This window comes from Hyperolius riggenbachi, chromosome 1, assembly GCF_040937935.1.
Source record: "Hyperolius riggenbachi isolate aHypRig1 chromosome 1, aHypRig1.pri, whole genome shotgun sequence".
In the NCBI taxonomy this organism is placed as follows: Eukaryota; Metazoa; Chordata; class Amphibia; order Anura; family Hyperoliidae; genus Hyperolius; species Hyperolius riggenbachi.
Window position 1 is genome coordinate 580,685,244 of NC_090646.1, and position 18,380 is coordinate 580,703,623.

The 18,380-nt window shown below is 45.0% G+C and overlaps 1 protein-coding gene across 1 annotated transcript in view; it reads left to right on the top strand.

Annotated features, from left to right (window-relative positions):
• Window positions 1-833: 833 nt before the first annotated feature.
• LOC137538462 (baculoviral IAP repeat-containing protein 1e-like) overlaps window positions 834-18,380 on the top strand; it is an 86,111-nt gene continuing 68,564 nt past the window's right edge. Inside the window, exons 1-3 of the mRNA XM_068260709.1 lie at window positions 834-1,434; window positions 7,563-7,659; window positions 9,359-9,440. Coding sequence (XP_068116810.1) covers window positions 834-1,434; window positions 7,563-7,659; window positions 9,359-9,440 — 780 coding nt within the window. The remainder of the gene's footprint in view (window positions 1,435-7,562; window positions 7,660-9,358; window positions 9,441-18,380) is intronic.

An 18,380-nucleotide genomic window follows, 5' to 3' on the forward strand; every position in this document is an offset into this window, starting at 1 on the left:
GTGTCCCAGTGTGTGTGTGTGTGTGTGTCCCAGTGTGTGTGTGTGTGTGTGTGTGTGTGTGTGTGTGTGTGTGTGTGTCCCAGTGTGTGTGTGTGTGTGTGTGTGTGTGTGTGTCCCAGTGTGTGTGTGTGTGTGTGTCCCAGTGTGTGTGTGTGTGTGTGTGTGTGTACATACATGTATATAACATTAAAGACATTTTTACTTGTTTTTCTTAAAAAAACAAACACTTTTTTTTAAAATAAACAACCCTAGCAAGAGTGTCAGCTTAATTGTAGTGTATTTGTAGTCAATAGCCACTAGAGATGGCAGAGTGGGTGGCCTGAGCCTCCAGATGTGCCAGATGTGCGGTGTGCACAGCAGTAGTGGTGGGTATGTGCGGAGAGTCATCATTATGTGGTCATGTCTGGTACCAGTGGTCTCTGGTCCTTAAGGGGGCAGGGACCGTTCGTACCTAAGTGGTTAAAGATATATGCCTCACCAACAGGGACCAAAAACCAGGCCAATGTTGAGGCAAAAATAGAAGCTATCCCCAGGGTCTACGTCCAGGAAAGAGATAAACCTGAACGGAAGACGGGAGGATAAAACAACAACTAGTCAGAAGAGTGAAATGTCCCGAGGAAGGACAGAAAGAAGAGTGGACCACTATAAAGATCTTATTATTATTATTGATTTATAAAGCGCCTTTATAGTTAAAATGTCCTATGGAGTTAGCGGTTGGGCTAGCCCCAATCAGTATGCTGCCATGGAGGCATCTGTGTTACTCTTGAAATTCATTTAGTCTGGTCTTGCTACAATTTTTTTTTTACATTGTAAAATTACATTTCAGAACGACAATGGCTTCTTCAGGCCACAGTGAAGATGATAAAGAAAGTGTGGATCTCATTAACTTTAATGAGTTTGACTCTCTAGAGTTTGTACAGCGGCTGCCGATTGATTTAGTGTTTGGAATCGACTGGAGCAAATTTGCCAAAGATTTACAAGCAAAACAAGTTACCATTCGTCAACAGTTAGGAACACAATATAATTTTGACATGAGGTGCGAGGCAAAGAGATTGAAATCATTCTTAAGTCTTCATGAATCTAACCAATCTTCATGGTGGTCTCCAGAAGTAACATCCAGTGCTGGGTTCTACTTCACCGGAGTCTGCAGCAGTGTTCAGTGCTTCTGCTGTGGACTTGTGCTCTCCAGGTGTCCTTTAGCAAGCTCACCAGAGAAGCTTCATGTTGAACATAACCCAACTTGCAGCTTCATGAAAGGAGAAGATGTTGGTAATATTTCTAAGTATGAAGTTCCAGTTCAAACCTCAGACCTTGACCCAGCTTCTTTAGATATGTACAAAACAGAGAAAGTCCGACTGAAATCCTACAGAAACTGGCCATTCTATGCTAGGATCCAGCCAGATCAACTCGCTGCTGCTGGATTCTTCTGTACTGGTAAGTGATGGATTGAACTGCATGAAAAAAAAGTGCCTATAGCATGTCAATTGTCAATATCAATACAATTATTGTCAATCGTGTCAATAATTGTCAATACAAGTGTCAATATCGTAGGTATCAGCCCTCAATATTGACCTTAAGCCACAAAGAGTCAGAAACAAAATTATAGGGTTATCAACACAGATGATTAAAGTGGACTGGAACTCTTGCACAGGACCAGGGTCGGACTGGGCCACAGTAGTACAGTTTTTTCCCTCGGTGGGCCCCCCCTCCAGGTCTCTGGTGGGCCCCCCCCTCCTTGTCTGACAGAGCTCCAATTGCTGCCTGCAGCACAAAAATTCTCTTCTTAGTGCTGTAATCACTCATGCTGAGAGCAGTGGTGTAGCTAAGGAGCTTAGGGCCTCGATACAAATTTTACAATGGGGCCCCCCAAGCACTCTATACATAACAATTGATACGACGCACTAAAACCTGCCAATGGCAACTACAGTGTCAGAGGTGCAAGAAGGGAATGGGAACAGGGGCGTAACAATAGACCCTGCAAGGGATGCAGCTGCAGGGGGGCCCAGAAGCCACAGGGGGGCCCTGTCCTGAGAATCTGACAACCAAGTCCAAGGAGAGAAAAACGTTTCTGCTCTCTGCACAATTGTTCTAAAGACTGCATCTGTTCAGCCTCTGATAACGAATCGTACAAAGTTTTGTAGACAAAGATTTGTAGACAGTCCCTACTCGGCGTGCAGGGGGAGGGGGCCCCATTGAAAGTTTTGCAGGGGGGCCCAGTGATTTCTAGTTAAGCCCCTGAATCAGGGTTGCCAACCCAATTTCTTATTTTTGCTGGACAAATTGGTCAAAAAATCTGGACACCCCAAGTTTTGGACGGACAGGGGCGGAGTCAGGGGGCGGAGTCAGTAGCGGGCTTTTTGGGGAACTTCTTGTGATTTCGGGGGGAGAGAAATATAGCTTAAGCAGGTAATTACTGCATAAGGCTCATGCGAAACAGCATTCCTGAACTGAGAAGACTTTCTTACCCAAAGTAAGATTGCCTAGATAGAGATTAGATAGATAATCTTTCAAATGTCTTTTTGGCATTATTAAAGTTAAACCTAAAACTGAATAGAGAAACAAAAAAAAAAAATGTTGTGAACACAGATTTTATTCTTGTTAACAGCATTAACCACAGGCATTATTCCTCAAAACATTGTTCAATAAGAAAACTGCACTGAAATGTTAACAGAATGCCAAAAAGTTCTTTTAAACAGCATTAACCTCAGGCATCAATGCAGAAACCAGTGTACCAGCAACATTGTTCAATAAAAACTAAATGGCACTGAACTCCTAATGGACCAGTACAGCAAAACAAGCAAGCAGTTAAAAATCTGACAGGTTTTGGACTAGTCCATCTAATGGCAGATTCTCAGGGTTTTCTTTGTTTCCAAAAGCATTCCCTAACTGTCACAATAGTAAGATACCAGTCACTAGCCAGACTCCTTACTTGCTAACACCCTTTTAAGCATTTGGTTTGAGCAAATGCATTTTTGAAAGTGCTTTTAAAAACAAACAAAACACTATGAATCCCCCATGAGGAGATGTGCTAGTCCAATATCCTGTCAGATTGTAACTGCTTACGTGTTTCAAACTGTAATGAGAGGGATATGGAGGCTGCCCCATTTCCTTTTAGTTGCCTGGCTGTCCTGCTGATCCTCTGCCTCATGCTTTTAGCCATAGCCCCTGAACAAGCATGCAGCAGATCAGGTGTTTGACATTGTCAGATCTGACAAGATTAGCTGCATGCTTGTTTCAGGTGTGTGATTCAGACACTACTGCAGCAAAGAGATCAGCAGGAGCCAGGCAACTGGTATTGTTTCAAAAGGAAATATGGCAGCCTACATTTTCTTCTCATTTTAGTTGTCCTTTAACAGAATACCAAAATGTACAGTTTAGCAGCATTAACTACAGGCATTGTTCCATAAACTACTTTAGCAACATTGTTCAATAACAGAAACTAAAGTGCATTGAACTGTTTAACAGCATTCAAAAGGTATTTAATACCATGATTTCCTTTATATAAAAAGGCATTATATAAAGGGTGGTCAAGGAGATGCCAGGAATTCCAAGATGATGCCAACTGTATAGAACACTATGTACACTGTAAACTAACCAATCAAGCAAGCAGCATTTGCACCATTTTCAATCTTCATAAAAAGTAGCATCAGATCAGCATTAGCATTCCATTGACCATTTCCTAGCATAACCGAAACGTTCAAAGAGAACAATATTTCACATTGACAATGATCAAAATAAACTCAACCAAAAACAGTCAATTTTCAACAGCAACAACAGTTTTTCCCTTAGCCACCACCTGTTTAATCAGTGTGCAACAAATATGGAGAAACCAAAAATGTCACTGAGAGCAAAATTCTTAAAATGAGGTTTTAGGTTTGGAAATTACCATATACAATACACACGTAATTTGTTTTACTCAAGTGTTTGAGTGTCCAGTGCAGATACTCACTTAAAGGGAGCCTAAACAGAGGGATGTGGATGCTTCCTTTTAAACCATACCATTTGCCTGGCACTGGCAGTCCTGCTAATCTTTGGCTGCAGTAGTGTCTGAATCACACACCTGAAACAAGCATGCAGCTAGTCCAGTCTGACTTCAGTCAGAGCAGCTGATCTGCATGCTTGTTCAGGGGCTGTGGCTAAAAGTATTAGAGACACAGGATCAGCAAGAGAGTCAGGCAACTAGTATTACTTTAAAAAGAAATGTCCATACCCTTCTCAGTTTAGGTTCCCTTTAAGTTATGCAGGTTCTGGGGAAACTCCTGTCCTCCAAGAGGTTCTGCAGTGGTTATATAAGTATGCATGCGCACATGTAAAAATAAATTAGAGACAAGACATACTTACCTTTTATACATACCTGGGGATTGCTCCAGCCCCATGGGCACAGATCGCTCGCTCCCACTACTGAGTCCTGTAACTTCCTCCTGTCACAGCCAGTCTGCACAAGAGAAGTGCACCATCTACGTATCTCACCAGCGGGAGCTGGAGAAATACATAAATAGCCTCAGACTGGCCGCAACTGGAGGAAATTATGGGACCCGGTACCAGAACTGCTGCAGGCAGTGGAGGACGGCGGCGTGGGAGCGATCCGTGCGCATGGGGCTGGAGCAAGCCCCAGGAGGTATGTATAAAAAGGTAAGTGTGTCTCATCTCTGGTACACTTTAAATTTACCAAGCATGGTACCCCATTGGTAGCCTTTCTGAGTCTGAGAATCCTTGTGGCAGTGGGCCTGGCTGTCAGGCAGTGGCACTAGTAGCACTCAGGGTAGGGACGGGGGACCCAGCATCACCACCAGTGAAGTGACCAAACTGACTGACTCTCAGACACCCACTCGCTTGGTCATAGAATTCTGCTACTGTGTGGCCTCTCTCTCTCTCTGGCTGGCAGCAGGTGAAAGCAGCACGCTCTTGCTCTGACTGTCACTAGAAGATGATGTGAGGGTACAACAAGTCCCAGGCCAGCATGCTTTGTCAGTAGCAGATGACAGGGGGGCACTGCAGTGCAAGTTCAGTACCCTGCTCTGTCTGAGGAGCACTAAAAGTCCCAGCATGCATTGAAATCATGTCAGTAAGAGGGGGCAGTGCACTACAAGTCCCAAGCAGCATGCTGTCAGATGATGCACAGGACTACAATTGGCATGCCATGATGATGCTCACCTCACAGAACGACAAGTCCCCGACTCCCATTCCTAACAGCCATAACTCACATAACCCAGCCCACCCATACAGTCAACATTATCTATCTACACCATCATTCCTAACAGCCATTACCATGCAGTCAACATTGTCTACCTGTCCTGCACTATCATTCCTGACAACCATACTCACATTTACATGACCCACCTATCATACAGTCCCCACCAGGCCCAGTCCCCTCCAGTGACAGGCAGCACAGCACTTCTCCAGCTAAGTCTCCCCCTGTCCCCCACTTGTCTGTCTGGACCTAGACCAGTCCCACAGACACCCAGCCCCCAGGGGTACCTCTCTCTCTGACACACAGAGACACTCAGTGAGTGTGCTGGGTCGGCTGCTTGTCTCCTGTGTCCCTGGCTGCAACTAAGTCTCCCCCTGTCTGTCCCCCAACCAGTCACACACTCACACAGACTCCCAGTTCCCAGGGGTACCTCTCTCCTCTCCCCCTCCCCCCCACAGACACAGAGAGAGACTCACACAGTGAGTGCGTGTGCTGGCTGCTGGGTCAACTCGGCTTTTTGTTTGTCTCCTTACCCTGGCTGGTCACTGGTCCCTCCTCCTGGCGGGTGGCTGCAGCTGCTGGGCTGGCCTGTGTGTGTGGGCTCACTCTCTCTTCCAAAGGCTCAGCAATGCAGGCTGCTGAGCTGCTCCTGGTCGTTGGCTGCTGCTGCTGGGTGGGGTGGCTCGGCGGCTGTGTGTCAGACCAGTCTGCTGCTGCTGTGCTGCGACCTCAGCTCCGACCTGGCTGCCGTCCTCCTCGGCTCCTCCTTGTGACACTCGAGTCGCTGGCTGCTGTGCTCAGTGGGCTGGGGCGGCTCCCGGCTGCCTGCATCTTCTCTTATTGGGCAGCGAGTGGCAAAAAGACGCTAGCTGATTGGAGGGGACACCCGGGGAGGAGAGGGCAGCTGAGGGGAGACTGAGTCACTGAGGGAGGGGGAAATAACGCGCATAGCGCATGCGCAGAATAGATTAGAAGAAAATGCATGCATTTGGACGGACGACTGCCCAGGAAATACGGGCAGTACGGACAGCTCTATTTTAAGAGCTTCTGTACGGACAGTCCGTCTTTTGACGGACGCTTGGCAACCCTGCCCTGAATGGGAAATAGCTTGTTAATGTTGTTAATGATTACCACTGTTCAAAGTATCTATAGAAGTGATTATTATGAGCAAGGGACCAATAGAGAGGTAATACTGTAGTTGAGGGAGGGCCCTTCGGGGCCCCTTTGGCCCAAGGGCCCCGATGCGGTCGCTACCTCTGCAACCTCTGCAGTCGCAACCTCTGCAAAGTAGGACATTACTTTATGTTGAAGGAGGGGACTCTATGCAAAGTTTTGCTGGGCAGCAGTGTCTCTGACTTACAATGCTGCTAAGATCATGTACATTTGGCCCTGTCCATAATACATCATGACCACGCCCACCTTCCGGTGCATAGTCACTCCCTTTTTTCACTGCAATCATGGGATGTGTGGCCCCCAGGTTGAAATTTCTTTGGTGGGCCCCCAGTGTCCCAGTCCGACCCTGCACAGGACACAAGGACAATAGAAAGAAATGCACTCTGTGTGTTTTTTGAGACAAGAGCATGTCTAATTCCCCCTCTTCTTCAAGTAATCAGAAGTGCAATTTGATCTCTCAAGGCTCGTACCCACGACACATTTTTTTCCACGATTTTTCCGATGACTTGCTTTTTTTAACGCGATGAGTGATCGTTTCTGCAATCTCCTGATGCGGGTACATAAACATGCGTGCGATTACACAAACAACATTTTGTGATGCGCGGCGATTACGGCCATCACAACAGTTTGGATCTTTAAGATCTCTGACGACTACTGCACAAAGTACTGCGATCATTTTTGCTATTGTAATTTAATGCCAACGTCAATAGAAGTTCCAACAGATCTGTGTAGCTCATGCATCCCCCTAGCAGTGAAGAGCCAGGAGCTGATCAGCATGACTGTATGGCAATCAACCCAAAAAGTGCCACCAGGAACAATCTAGAAAAATTGTGACACATTTGGAAAATTTGTCCGTAGTATTATATGTCACTTGGAATAAATATTCAGCCAGTGGAGTCAGAGCTTCTGACCTGCATACTCATTCTGCATCTGTAATTCTGGAACATCCAAAGGCTCAGGATCAGCATAACAGGCAAGCAAATAGCATTTTCAAGTAAACAGTGTAAAACAGTTCTGCTAGCATAAAAATATTACTGTTGCAACTTGCATAGCATTAGTAATATACTGGACAATCATAGCTCAATTCCTCTACATGTTTTACTTTTACTGTAACTAGTGTTACCCTTACACCTCACAGTACACTGACTGTCATGTTTTCAGTTAGATGTAGTATTATTGCTTTTGTTGCACCTTCCAGGCAGAAGAGACGCAGTGCAGTGTTTCAGTTGTGGTGGATGTCTGGGAAACTGGCAAGAAACAGATCCTTGGAAGCAACATGCCAAGTGGTTTCCTGAGTGAGTTATATTGCCTCCTAATCCTTATTAGGGATGAGCGAAAATTCCTCTAACTTTATTGCAAAAAATAATGTCCAGAAAACAGTCCCACTGAAAAGTAGGAAAAATCTTTATCTTCCACGTATAATTATATAACAACTAGTAAAAAAGGCCAACCCATTTAAAAATGGGCGCTAGGCCACAACCGCAACTTCCTCCCCCACAATTACACACAACCTATGCGCGCAAGGTCATGACCCGCACACCTATGACCCACACACATGCAAATGCCCACACCCGTTCCCCACCGCTGTCCAAAATCCTGAAGACAGGGAAGGGGTGACTAGGAAAAAAGACAGGGGAAATGGGTGACCAGGAGCGAAGACAGAGGGAAGGAGTGACCAGGAGAGAAGACAGCAGGAAGGGGCAACCAGGAGGAAAGACAGCGGGAAGGGGCGACCAGGAGTGAAGATAGCAGGAAAAGGCTACCAGGAGTGAAGACAGCAGGAAGGGGCGACCAGTAGAGAAGACAGCAGGAAGAGGCTACCAGGAGTGAAGACAGCAGTAAGGGGTGACCAGGAGCGAAGATAGGGGGAAGGGGCTACCAGGAGTTAAGACAGCGGGAAGGGGCAACAATGAGAAAAAACAGCAAGAAGGGGTGACCAGGAGTTAGGATAGCAGGAAGAGGCTATCAGGAGTGAAGACAGTGGGAAGGGGCGACCAGGAGCAAAGACAGCAGGAAGGGGTGACCAGGAGCAAAGACAGCAGGAAGGGGTGACGAGGAGCGAAGACAGCAGGAAGAGGCTACCTGGAGTGAAGACAGCGGGAAGGGGGTGACCAGGAGCAAAGACAGGAGAAAGGGGCAACCAGGAGCGAATAAAGGGGGAAGGGGCGACCAGGAGCAAAGACAGCGGGAAGGGGCGACCAGGAGCGAAGACAGGGGGAAAAGGTGACCAGGAGCAAAGACAGCGGGAAGGGACGACCAGGAGCAAAAACAGCAAGAAGGGGTGACCAGGAGTGAGGATAGCAGGAAGAGGCTACCAGGAGTGAAGACAGTGGGAAGGGGCGACCAGGAGTGAAGACAGCAGGAAGGGGTGACCAGGAGAGAAGACAGCAGGAAGGGGTGACCAGGAGCGAAGACAGCAGGAAGAGGCTACCTGGAGTGAAGACAGCAGGAAGGGGACGACCAGGAGCAAAGACAGGAGAAAGGGGCAACCAGGAGCGAAGAAAGGGGGAAGGGGCGACCAGGAGCAAAGACAGCGGGAAGGGACGACCAGGAGCAAAGCCAGCAAGAAGGGGTGACCAGGAGTGAAGACAGGGGGAAAGGGTGACCAGGAGCAAAGACAGCAGGAAGGGGTGACCAGGAGCAAAGATAGCAAACAGGGGCAACCAGGTGCGTGGAGAGCGGGAGTGAGGCAACGAGGAGTGAAGATGGGGGAAGAGGAGAAGAGGAACAAAGACAGTGGGAAGGGGTGACTATGAGCGTAGATTGTTTCAACGGGAGCAGGATGTTATTATTGCAAGCTGGGGCCCGTGTGACACTGCCACTGTTCAGGCCCCATACTGCAGCACTGCCTGCTCTGCCTTGACATTCATTTCCTGAAGTACAGAATAATTACTCTCTGAAAAAGGAAATTGGCCTAACATTAACAATACCGTATATAATAAATGATGATGTAATTGGTTAGTTTTATAAATTTTATTTTGTTCACCCAAACAGGTGTGATTACCTCAAAAGTAAGAAAACTTCTGAAGAAATACAGGAATACATCAGTTCATACATTGGATTTGAAGGATGCACAGTAAGTACTAATTGTTTTGGTCATCTACATCTCTCGGAGATTTATTGTGGAAGAGGCCCACCTACTGTATATCAAGAGCTGAGAAGGAAAAGCCAAGTTCTCCTCATTCACATTCTCTTTCAAAAAGATGCATACATTTGCATACAATGTCAGCCTTTGAAAACTGTTGCAGATAAGGTTAGTACTGTATGATCTTCTCTCCTGGAAATAGACCTCGGACCTAGCAGACATAGTCATAGACAAACACGGGGAGATTACAGCTGCCCACAATCCCACCTCAGACCAGGGCCGGTGCAGTGTCTGGGAACAGGCACAAGCTGAGACACCAGAATATCTGCAGGTATCCTACAGCTTACAGTATTTCCCCCTTTATTTCCCTGCTACAGTGGACTTTGGATGGAGCAGCAGTGTGTATACAGAGCATAGAACAGCAGCTTGTGTACAGAGCATGGAGCAGCTCTGGGGAACAGAGCCAGGTATGAGCACAGCCCTGTGCCCTGCTGTGTGAATGCTTCACTTTCCCCTTCATTAGTAATGTCGGCTGTCCTCATTATTATCTGTATCGAAACTAATCCTGATCAATCCCGTTGTCGATCGGGAGCAGATCGAACATTTAGGAAATAATAGTCAGATCCTGTCAGTCGGACAGGAATTTGCATTATGTGTACCCAGCATGATGACCTACCATATTATTATACTGTATTGTGCGTGGCTGAGGGAGACCTTTCAGGACGTCCCCCTTCAAAATCCTGGGCTTGCCCCTGATAGTGTACAATTCTTTAAACTCTACTGCATGAGGTATTTTATGTTTGTATGTATGTTTTATGGCTTTGATCAATAAGAAACTGTAAGGTGGATACAAACTCACCACCAGTATGAAGATTTAGGCAAGCTTGTTGGAGAAAGCCTGGTCTGCAAAGGCAAAAAGTCCTGCAGCCAATGGAAATCTGGCTGAAAGGGTGAAATCCTTCCCATGTTTATCCTAAGCTGATTAAAATTCAGCCTTGGATGCACTGTTTTGTGGGTAATGACATCACAGGAAGCTCCTCCTTGGTCTTAGAATAGATAATGCTGCTGATATTTAAAGGATACCATAGCCGAACACAGTTGGAGAAAGAAGAGGGGGGGGGGGGAGCAGGCATGTATGAGAAGCTGTCCTGATGCCCACTGCTCACCCCCTTCTCCTCCGGCCCCCTCCTTTGCTATCTAAATGCCCCCCCCCCCCCCCCCCCCCACAGCCTCTTCAGTCGGATTGGGAATTAGTGTGCAGGCACTGGCTCGGATTTGTGTGCCCTACACAGGGAACACACTTGCAGGGTCATTTTTGCCCAGGATTCGCAGGTTTCCATCATAGTATGTTCACGTTTGCGTTTCTCACACAGGATTTTTTGATTTTTTTTTCTGCAAGTTTTCAGATACAGCGGAATACATTGTAATTACAAATGCACGAATAGTGCGAGAAAAAGCAGAAAGCTGCTTGATTGAAATCATGGGGAAAAATGCAAATGCAAAACCCGAACAAACACTAACGACATGCGTTTTACAAGTAGGCCTTGAACTTCAATGGCAAGTTTATCTGTGTGCGTTTTGCCATTGGTGACAAAACGTGTACAATTCCAGCAAGTGTGTTCCCTGCCTAACCAATCTGCTTAAATGTGGATATCTATGTAAGAAAAATCGGAGCATTTTCCACTAAGGGAATAAGATTCAAAACCAACCAAACAAAAAAGCTCTAGCTCTGCATCCAACATGATTCCTCCCATGCTGCATGAGGAATGTTTTCTCTGTCACATTGATGACAGGGTAAGGTGATTTGTTTCTCTGTTTTGCTTATCTCTTCTTTTCCTCACACTCTCTTTTCCCTTTTTTTGTAATAAAATGTCCTCTCCTTACAGTTCCACTTGGGGGTTTATTTACAAAGCTTTTCTTTTGAATTATCTTACCTTACTTATTAACTCACAATTTATCTCGCCTTAACTGACTTAACTCACAATTTATCTCTCCTAGGCCTTTATTCACAAATGAGCACTGTTTCAGCATTTAAAAAACAATTAGCGTCCGCTATGCACTCTACGCTTGCTCCTTGCAGTGTAGTATGCCTTACCTTCATAGCAACGTATACTCCTCTAACCATTTTAGCTGCTTGGACGTGACTGTCACATCCAAACGGCTGCTGCTTTGCGCTGCTATGCGGTCCTGTACCGTCCCCCCCTGTTAGCCCGGAGATCAATGAATGGGAACATACAGGGAGTGCAGAATTATTAGGCAAGTTGTATTTTTGAGGAATAATTGTATTATTGAACAACAACCATGTTCTCAATGAACTCAAAAAACTCATTAATATCAATGCTGAATATTTTTGAAAGTAGTTTTTAGTTTGTTTTTAGTTTTAGCTATTTTAGGGGGATATCTGTGTGTGCAGGTGACTATTACTGTGCATAATTATTAGGCAACTTAACAAAAAACAAATATATACCCATTTCAATTATTTATTTTTTACCAGTGAAACCAATATAACATCTCAACATTTACAAATATACATTTCTGATATTCAAAAACAAAACAAAAACAAATCAGTGACCAATATAGCCACCTTTCTTTGCAAGGACACTCAAAAGCCTGCCATCCATGGATTCTGTCAGTGTTTTGATCTGTTCACCATCAACATTGCGTGCAGCAGCAACAACAGCCTCCCAGACACTGTTCAGAGAGGTGTACTGTTTTCCCTCCTTGTAAATCTCACATTTTATGATGGACCACAGGTTCTCAATGGGGTTCAGATCTGGTGAACAAGGAGGCAATGTCATTAGTTTTTCTTCTTTTATACCCTTTCTTACCAGCCACGCTGTGGAGTACTTGGACGCGTGTGATGGAGCATTGTCAGCACGCACGGGCAGCACGGGCACGGGCAGCACGGTGGCGTAGTGGTTAGCTCTCTCGCCTTGCAGCGCTGGGTCCCTGGTTCGAATCCCAGCCAGGGCACTATCTGCAAAGAGTTTGTATGTTCTCTCCGTGTCTGCGTGGGTTTCCTCCGGGCACTCCGGTTTCCTCCCACATTCCAAAAACATACAGATAAGTTAATTGGCTACTCTAAAAAATTGGCCCTAGTCTACAGTACTTACACTACATAATATAGACATATGGCAATGGTAGGGATTAGATTGTGAGCTCCTTTGAGGGACAGTTAGTGACAAGATATATATATATATATACTGTATACTCTGTACAGCGCTGCGTAATATGTCGGCACTATATAAATACTAAATAATAATAAAAAAAAATAATAATTGTCCTGCATGAAAACCATGCTTTTCTTGAAGGATGCAGACTTCTTCCTGTACCACTGCTTGAAGAAGGTGTCTTCCAGAAGCTAGCAGTAGGACTGGGAGTTGAGCTTGACTCCATCATCAACCTGAAAAGGTCCCACAAGCTCATCTTTGATGATACCAGCCCAAACCAATACTCCACCTCCACCTTGCTGGCGTCTGAGTCGGACTGGAGCTCTCTGCCCTTTACCGATCCAGCCACGGGCCCATCCATCTGGCCCATCAAGACTCACTCTCATTTCATCAGTCCATAAATCCTTAGAAAAATCAGTCTTGAGATATTTCTTGGCCCAGTCTTGACGTTTCAGCTTGTGTGTCTTGTTCAGTGGTGGTCGTCTTTCAGCCTTTCTTACCTTGGCCATGTCTCTGAGTATTGCACACCTTGTGCTTTTGGGCACTCCAGTGATGTTGCAGCTCTGAAATATGGCCAAACTGGTGGCAAGTGGCATCTTGGCAGCTGCACGCTTGACTTTTCTCAGTTCATGGGCAGTTATTTTGCGCCTTGTGTTTTCCACACGCTTCTTGCGACCCTGTTAACTATTTTGAATGAAACACTTGATTGTTCGATGATCACGCTTCAGAAGCTTTGCAATTTTAAGAGTGCTGCATCCCTCTGCAAGCCTGACAAGTCCTTCTTTTGACCCATTTTGCCAAAGGAAAGGAAGTTGCCTAATGATAAGTTTCCCGTCCTCCTGCTCGCTTCCAGGACAAAACAAAAATGTGACTGTGGCCATCTTGTGGCCCAAAAGTAAAACTACATCTACATACATTATTTATGGAATAAACACACATTATTACATTTAAAATTAACTGCTTATCTCCCACACCAAGAATTACCCAAATAAATTTTTTAAAGAAAAGAAAAATTACAATTAGAAAAACAACAACATAAATAGTTACCTAAGGGTCTGAACTTTTTTAATATGCATGTGAAGAGGGTATATTACAAACATTTTTTAAATTATAAGCTTGTAAATAATGATGGACGCAAAAAAAAAAAAAATGCACCTTTATTTCTAAATAAAATATTGGCGCCATACATTGTGATAGAGACATCATTTAAATGGTGTAAAAACTGGGACAATTGGGCAAATAAAATACATAGGTTTTAATTATGGTAGCATTTATTATTTTAAAGCTATAATGGCTGAGAACTGAGAAAGAATGATTTTTTTCAATTTTTTTTTAATATTCCTGTTAAAATGCATTTACAAAAAAATAATTCTTAACCTATTTTGGTTCCTGGACGTAGAAACTACGTCCAGGAACCATGCGCGCTCCCACGCGCTCCTGCGGCCAATCGCGCGCGTGCATGCGCGCTCCCGACCCGCGGTTTGTTAGCCAGGCAATCAGTGAATCGGGCTATGGTGCCCGATCACTGATTTCTCTCCCCCGCTGAAAAAGCGACAGCTTCTCTCGGAAGCTGCGCCTTTTCTGGCTGTTACCTCCCCTATGCGTCGCTCTAAGCGTGTGTTACGCTTACAGTGACGTCATGTAAACAAACTCATGGCCGCCATCTTGTGGCCAAAAAGTAATACTACAACTAAAAGTAAAAAAAAAATGAAAATCAACACACATTTACATTATAACACTACTGTTTACCTCCCACCCTCCCAAAACTACCCAAATAAAGTGTTTAATATAAAAAAACAAAAACATTACAATAAAAAAAAACATGTAAATATTTACCTTAGGGTCTAAACTTTTTAAATATCAATGTAAAGATGAAATATTTCTATATTTTTTTTTATTTTAAACTTGTAAATAGTGATAGATGCAAAACGGAAAAAATGCACCTTTATTTCCAAATAAAATATTGTCGCCATACATTGTGATAGGGACATAATTTTAACGGTGTAATAACCGGGACATATGGGCAAATACAATACGTGAGTTTTAATTATGGAGGCATGTATTATTTTAAAAACTATAATGGCTGAAAACTGAGAAATAATCATTTTTTTTCCATTTTTTTCTTATTCTTCCTGTTAAAATGCATTTACAGTAAAGTGGCTCTTAGCAAAATGTACCCCCCAAAGAAAGCCTAATTGGTGGCGGAAAAACAAGATATAGATCAGTTCATTGTGATAAGTAGTGATAAAGTTATAGGCTAATGAATGGGAGGTGAACATTTCTCAAGTGAAAACGACGGAACGCGAATGGGTTAATGTAAAGAAATGTACCACCCAAAGAAAGCCTTATTGGTGGCATAAAAAAACAAGATATAGATCAATTAATTGTGATAATTAGTGATAAAGTTATTGGCGAATGAATGGGAGGTGAAAATTGCTCTGATGCAAATGGTGAAAAATACCCGCTGGCTGAAATGGGTAAAGTCAAAGGGAACACGACGCTGTCCGCTCCCACTGGCCGCACATGATACTGCGACAAATGGGAACACAGCATTACAGTTAAGGTAAAAAAGTAAGGTTTGTGAATCAACCACAAGGAGAGAAAATCATGAGTTAAGTCAAATAAGAAGAGAGAAACCATGAGTTAAGTCAGTTAAGGAGAGATAAAGCATGAGTAAAGTTAGATAAGATGAGGAGAAACAAATCAGAAGTTAAGTAATTTAAAGTGAATCAAAAACCTTCCAAAATAACACAGATACTTACCTAAAGAAAGGGAAGGCTCTGGGTCGTATAGAGCCCATTTCTCTCCCCATCCTCTTGCTCCCCCACAGGCTCCTCCGTTCAAATCTCGCTCCATGGGAGGCTTCGGAAGTCTTTGGGAGCTTGAGTGGCTCTGTACTGCACATGCGCGAATGCACAAGAGAGCGTTCTCGCGTGTGTGCAGTATGTAGCGGTCCGTCTTTGGGAGCCCGAGTGCTTCTTTGGAAGCCTGAAGACTTTTGAAGCCCACCCACAGTGGAAGAGAGACTGCTAACAGAGAGCCAGCGCAGGAACGATGGGATGAGGAGAGGAACGGGAAAGGCTCTACAGGAACCAGAGCCTCCCCCCTCCTTAGGTAAGTATCTGTTTTTGTTTTTTGGGGGGCTTCACACTCCCTTTAAAGGATAACCGAGGTGACATGAGACATGATGAGATAGACATGTGTATATACAGTGCCAAGCACACAAATAAATAGGCTGTGTTCCTTTGTTTCTTTTTTTGCGTGGAAAAGTTAAACATCAGGTATGGAAGTGACAGTTTCTGTCTGGGTCGGGACCGGGTCAGACTATAGCATAATCCTCACTGATAAGTAATTACAGCCATAAAACACTTTCCTGTCAGTAAATGGCTAGATACTTAAAGAGACTCTGAAGCGAGAATAAATCTCACTGCAGAGCTCATAGTTAGCAGGGGCATGTGTGCCCCTGCTAAACCGCCGCTATCGCGCCGCTAAACGGGGGTCCCTTTACCCCCAAACCCACCCCCGCAATAGTTGGTCGTAGAGTTGGTCGTTCGTGGAGGCAGGGCTAACGGCTGCAGCCCTGCCTCCAGTTGCGTCTATCAGCGGCGCATCGCCGCCTCTCCCTCGCCCCTCTCAGTGAAGGAAGACTGAGAGGGGCGGGGGAGAGGCGGAGATACGCGCTGACAGACGCGCGTGGGGCAGGGCTGCGGTGGTTAGCCCTGCCCCAACCAGGAAGCGCTCCCCCGCTGCACCGAGGGGATTTGGGGGTGAAGGGACCCCCCGTTAAGCCGCGGGATAGCGGCGTTTTAGCAGGGGCACACATGCCCCTGCTATCTATGAGGTCTGTAGCGAGATTTATTCTCGCTTCAGACTCTCTTCAAACAGAAAAGCTTTATGAATCAGCCCCCATATAACCTGTACAATCTGTAAATTTATACACTGATTTACTTTTATTTTTCAAATCACATTTACTTTGCTAAGGTTAGTTAATTCTAATTGATACACCAAATGGGGATGGTTTGTAGGTAAATGTATACTGTTTCCAGTATATAGTTTCAAAGCCTTCATGACTTTTTCTTTATGTTTCTTTGGGATTAGCTGTTTACAGTTCAGTAGTTTGAGGTAGCCATATATCAGACGATGATGGGCAGATTCGACTAAGAGACAAATCTCTCTCTGATCAAATCTGATTAGAGAGAGATCAGTCAGCTGCTTATACACCGCAGGCTAATTCCCGACCAATTTCAGCATGAAATCTCTTGGGAATTGACCGAGTCCGCCACCTCGCCGCTGTTCCCCCAGCGTATAAATGTGCATGTATGTGTGCATTCATACACAGGGCCGGATTTGTACTTTTTGCCGCCCAAGGCCCACTATCACCAGCTGCCGCCGGACTGACAGCATCCAAAACTCCTCCCCCCCCCCCCCCAACATGGAAGGGATTAGATTGTAGGATCTTCTGGGGGAAGTTAGTGACATGATGGCAGGGATTAGATTTTAAACTCTTTGGTGAGTAGCACATTTGGTAAGTGACAGACAGGCAGCTTAGAGATCACTGTAAGAGTGCGTTCGCTGCCCCTCCATCCCCTGAGTGCCAGATCCGGCTGTTGATAGCTGTCCACCACTATGTGCAAACTCTATGCAGCAGAATGAATGTTCGGCTGGCTAAAAGCTACTGCCACCCTGCTGCCCACAGCCTGCCCCTTGCTTTCCTGGTGCCCTAGGCCATGGTCTTTGTGGCCTTTCCTGAAATCCGGCCATGTTTATACATTACCTATCCTGTGTCGCAGTGCCCATCTATCTTATGAAATGTGTGCCATGCGCTGCCAGCATGTGGACCGCTAATGGAAGCGCGTCGGATTTTGAAGACGGACGGGCACCGCGACACAGGACAGGTAATGTATAAATGTGCACATTACACATACATTTATAACAGCGCTGGGGGTTTTGTCATGTTCGTTGGTCATCCTTATATCATTCGCCGTTACCGCCACGCACCCGATCGACCATGATGACTTCATATCTTGCAGCATGTCCAATCGACATGCTCAGCACAAAATTGGTCACATCATCGATCGGGCATGCACTTGGTGGCACCGATTTTCAACCGATTCGATAATAATTATCAAATCAGATGTTTGCTAGATGTATGGGTACCTTTAGAATTTACTCTGTAAGGTAACCTCCAATATTTTCCTTACTATCTAAATGCTGTGAGTAGTAACAGTATATGGGAATGTAGACAACATATAAGTTATACATATAAATATTTCAAAATAAAAGACACCATACGCAACCTCCAAAATGGCATTTAATTGGCCGTGGCCTTCTTTATTGATTATTTAAAACTCAAAGAGGTCCAAATAACTTTATTGAAATATATAAATATCAAAAACTGTCATCAACAATCAAAACAGGTAAAAGCAGTTCATTGTGATCCACCACTACGGTTCGGACCGCTTGTAATACTCAAAATTTCAAAAAGACCCCTTCACGATATTCGTCCACACTAGCCTGTGTGACTTGAAGAACCAATAAAGCTTGACCACGATGAGAAATAGCTTTACCTAAACAGGAAGTGTGGGTGGGGAGCTCCCCAGACCGCTCTGGACTAAAGGCAAATTGTGCTGAGACGGACCCTTAATTTATACCCTGTACCTTGACCTGATAGGCTGCTGCAACATTGTATAAGCCCCAGCAACACCTGGCAGACTACCTACTGCTCACCTGCCGACCAATCACCAGATGAGCTACATTTCTT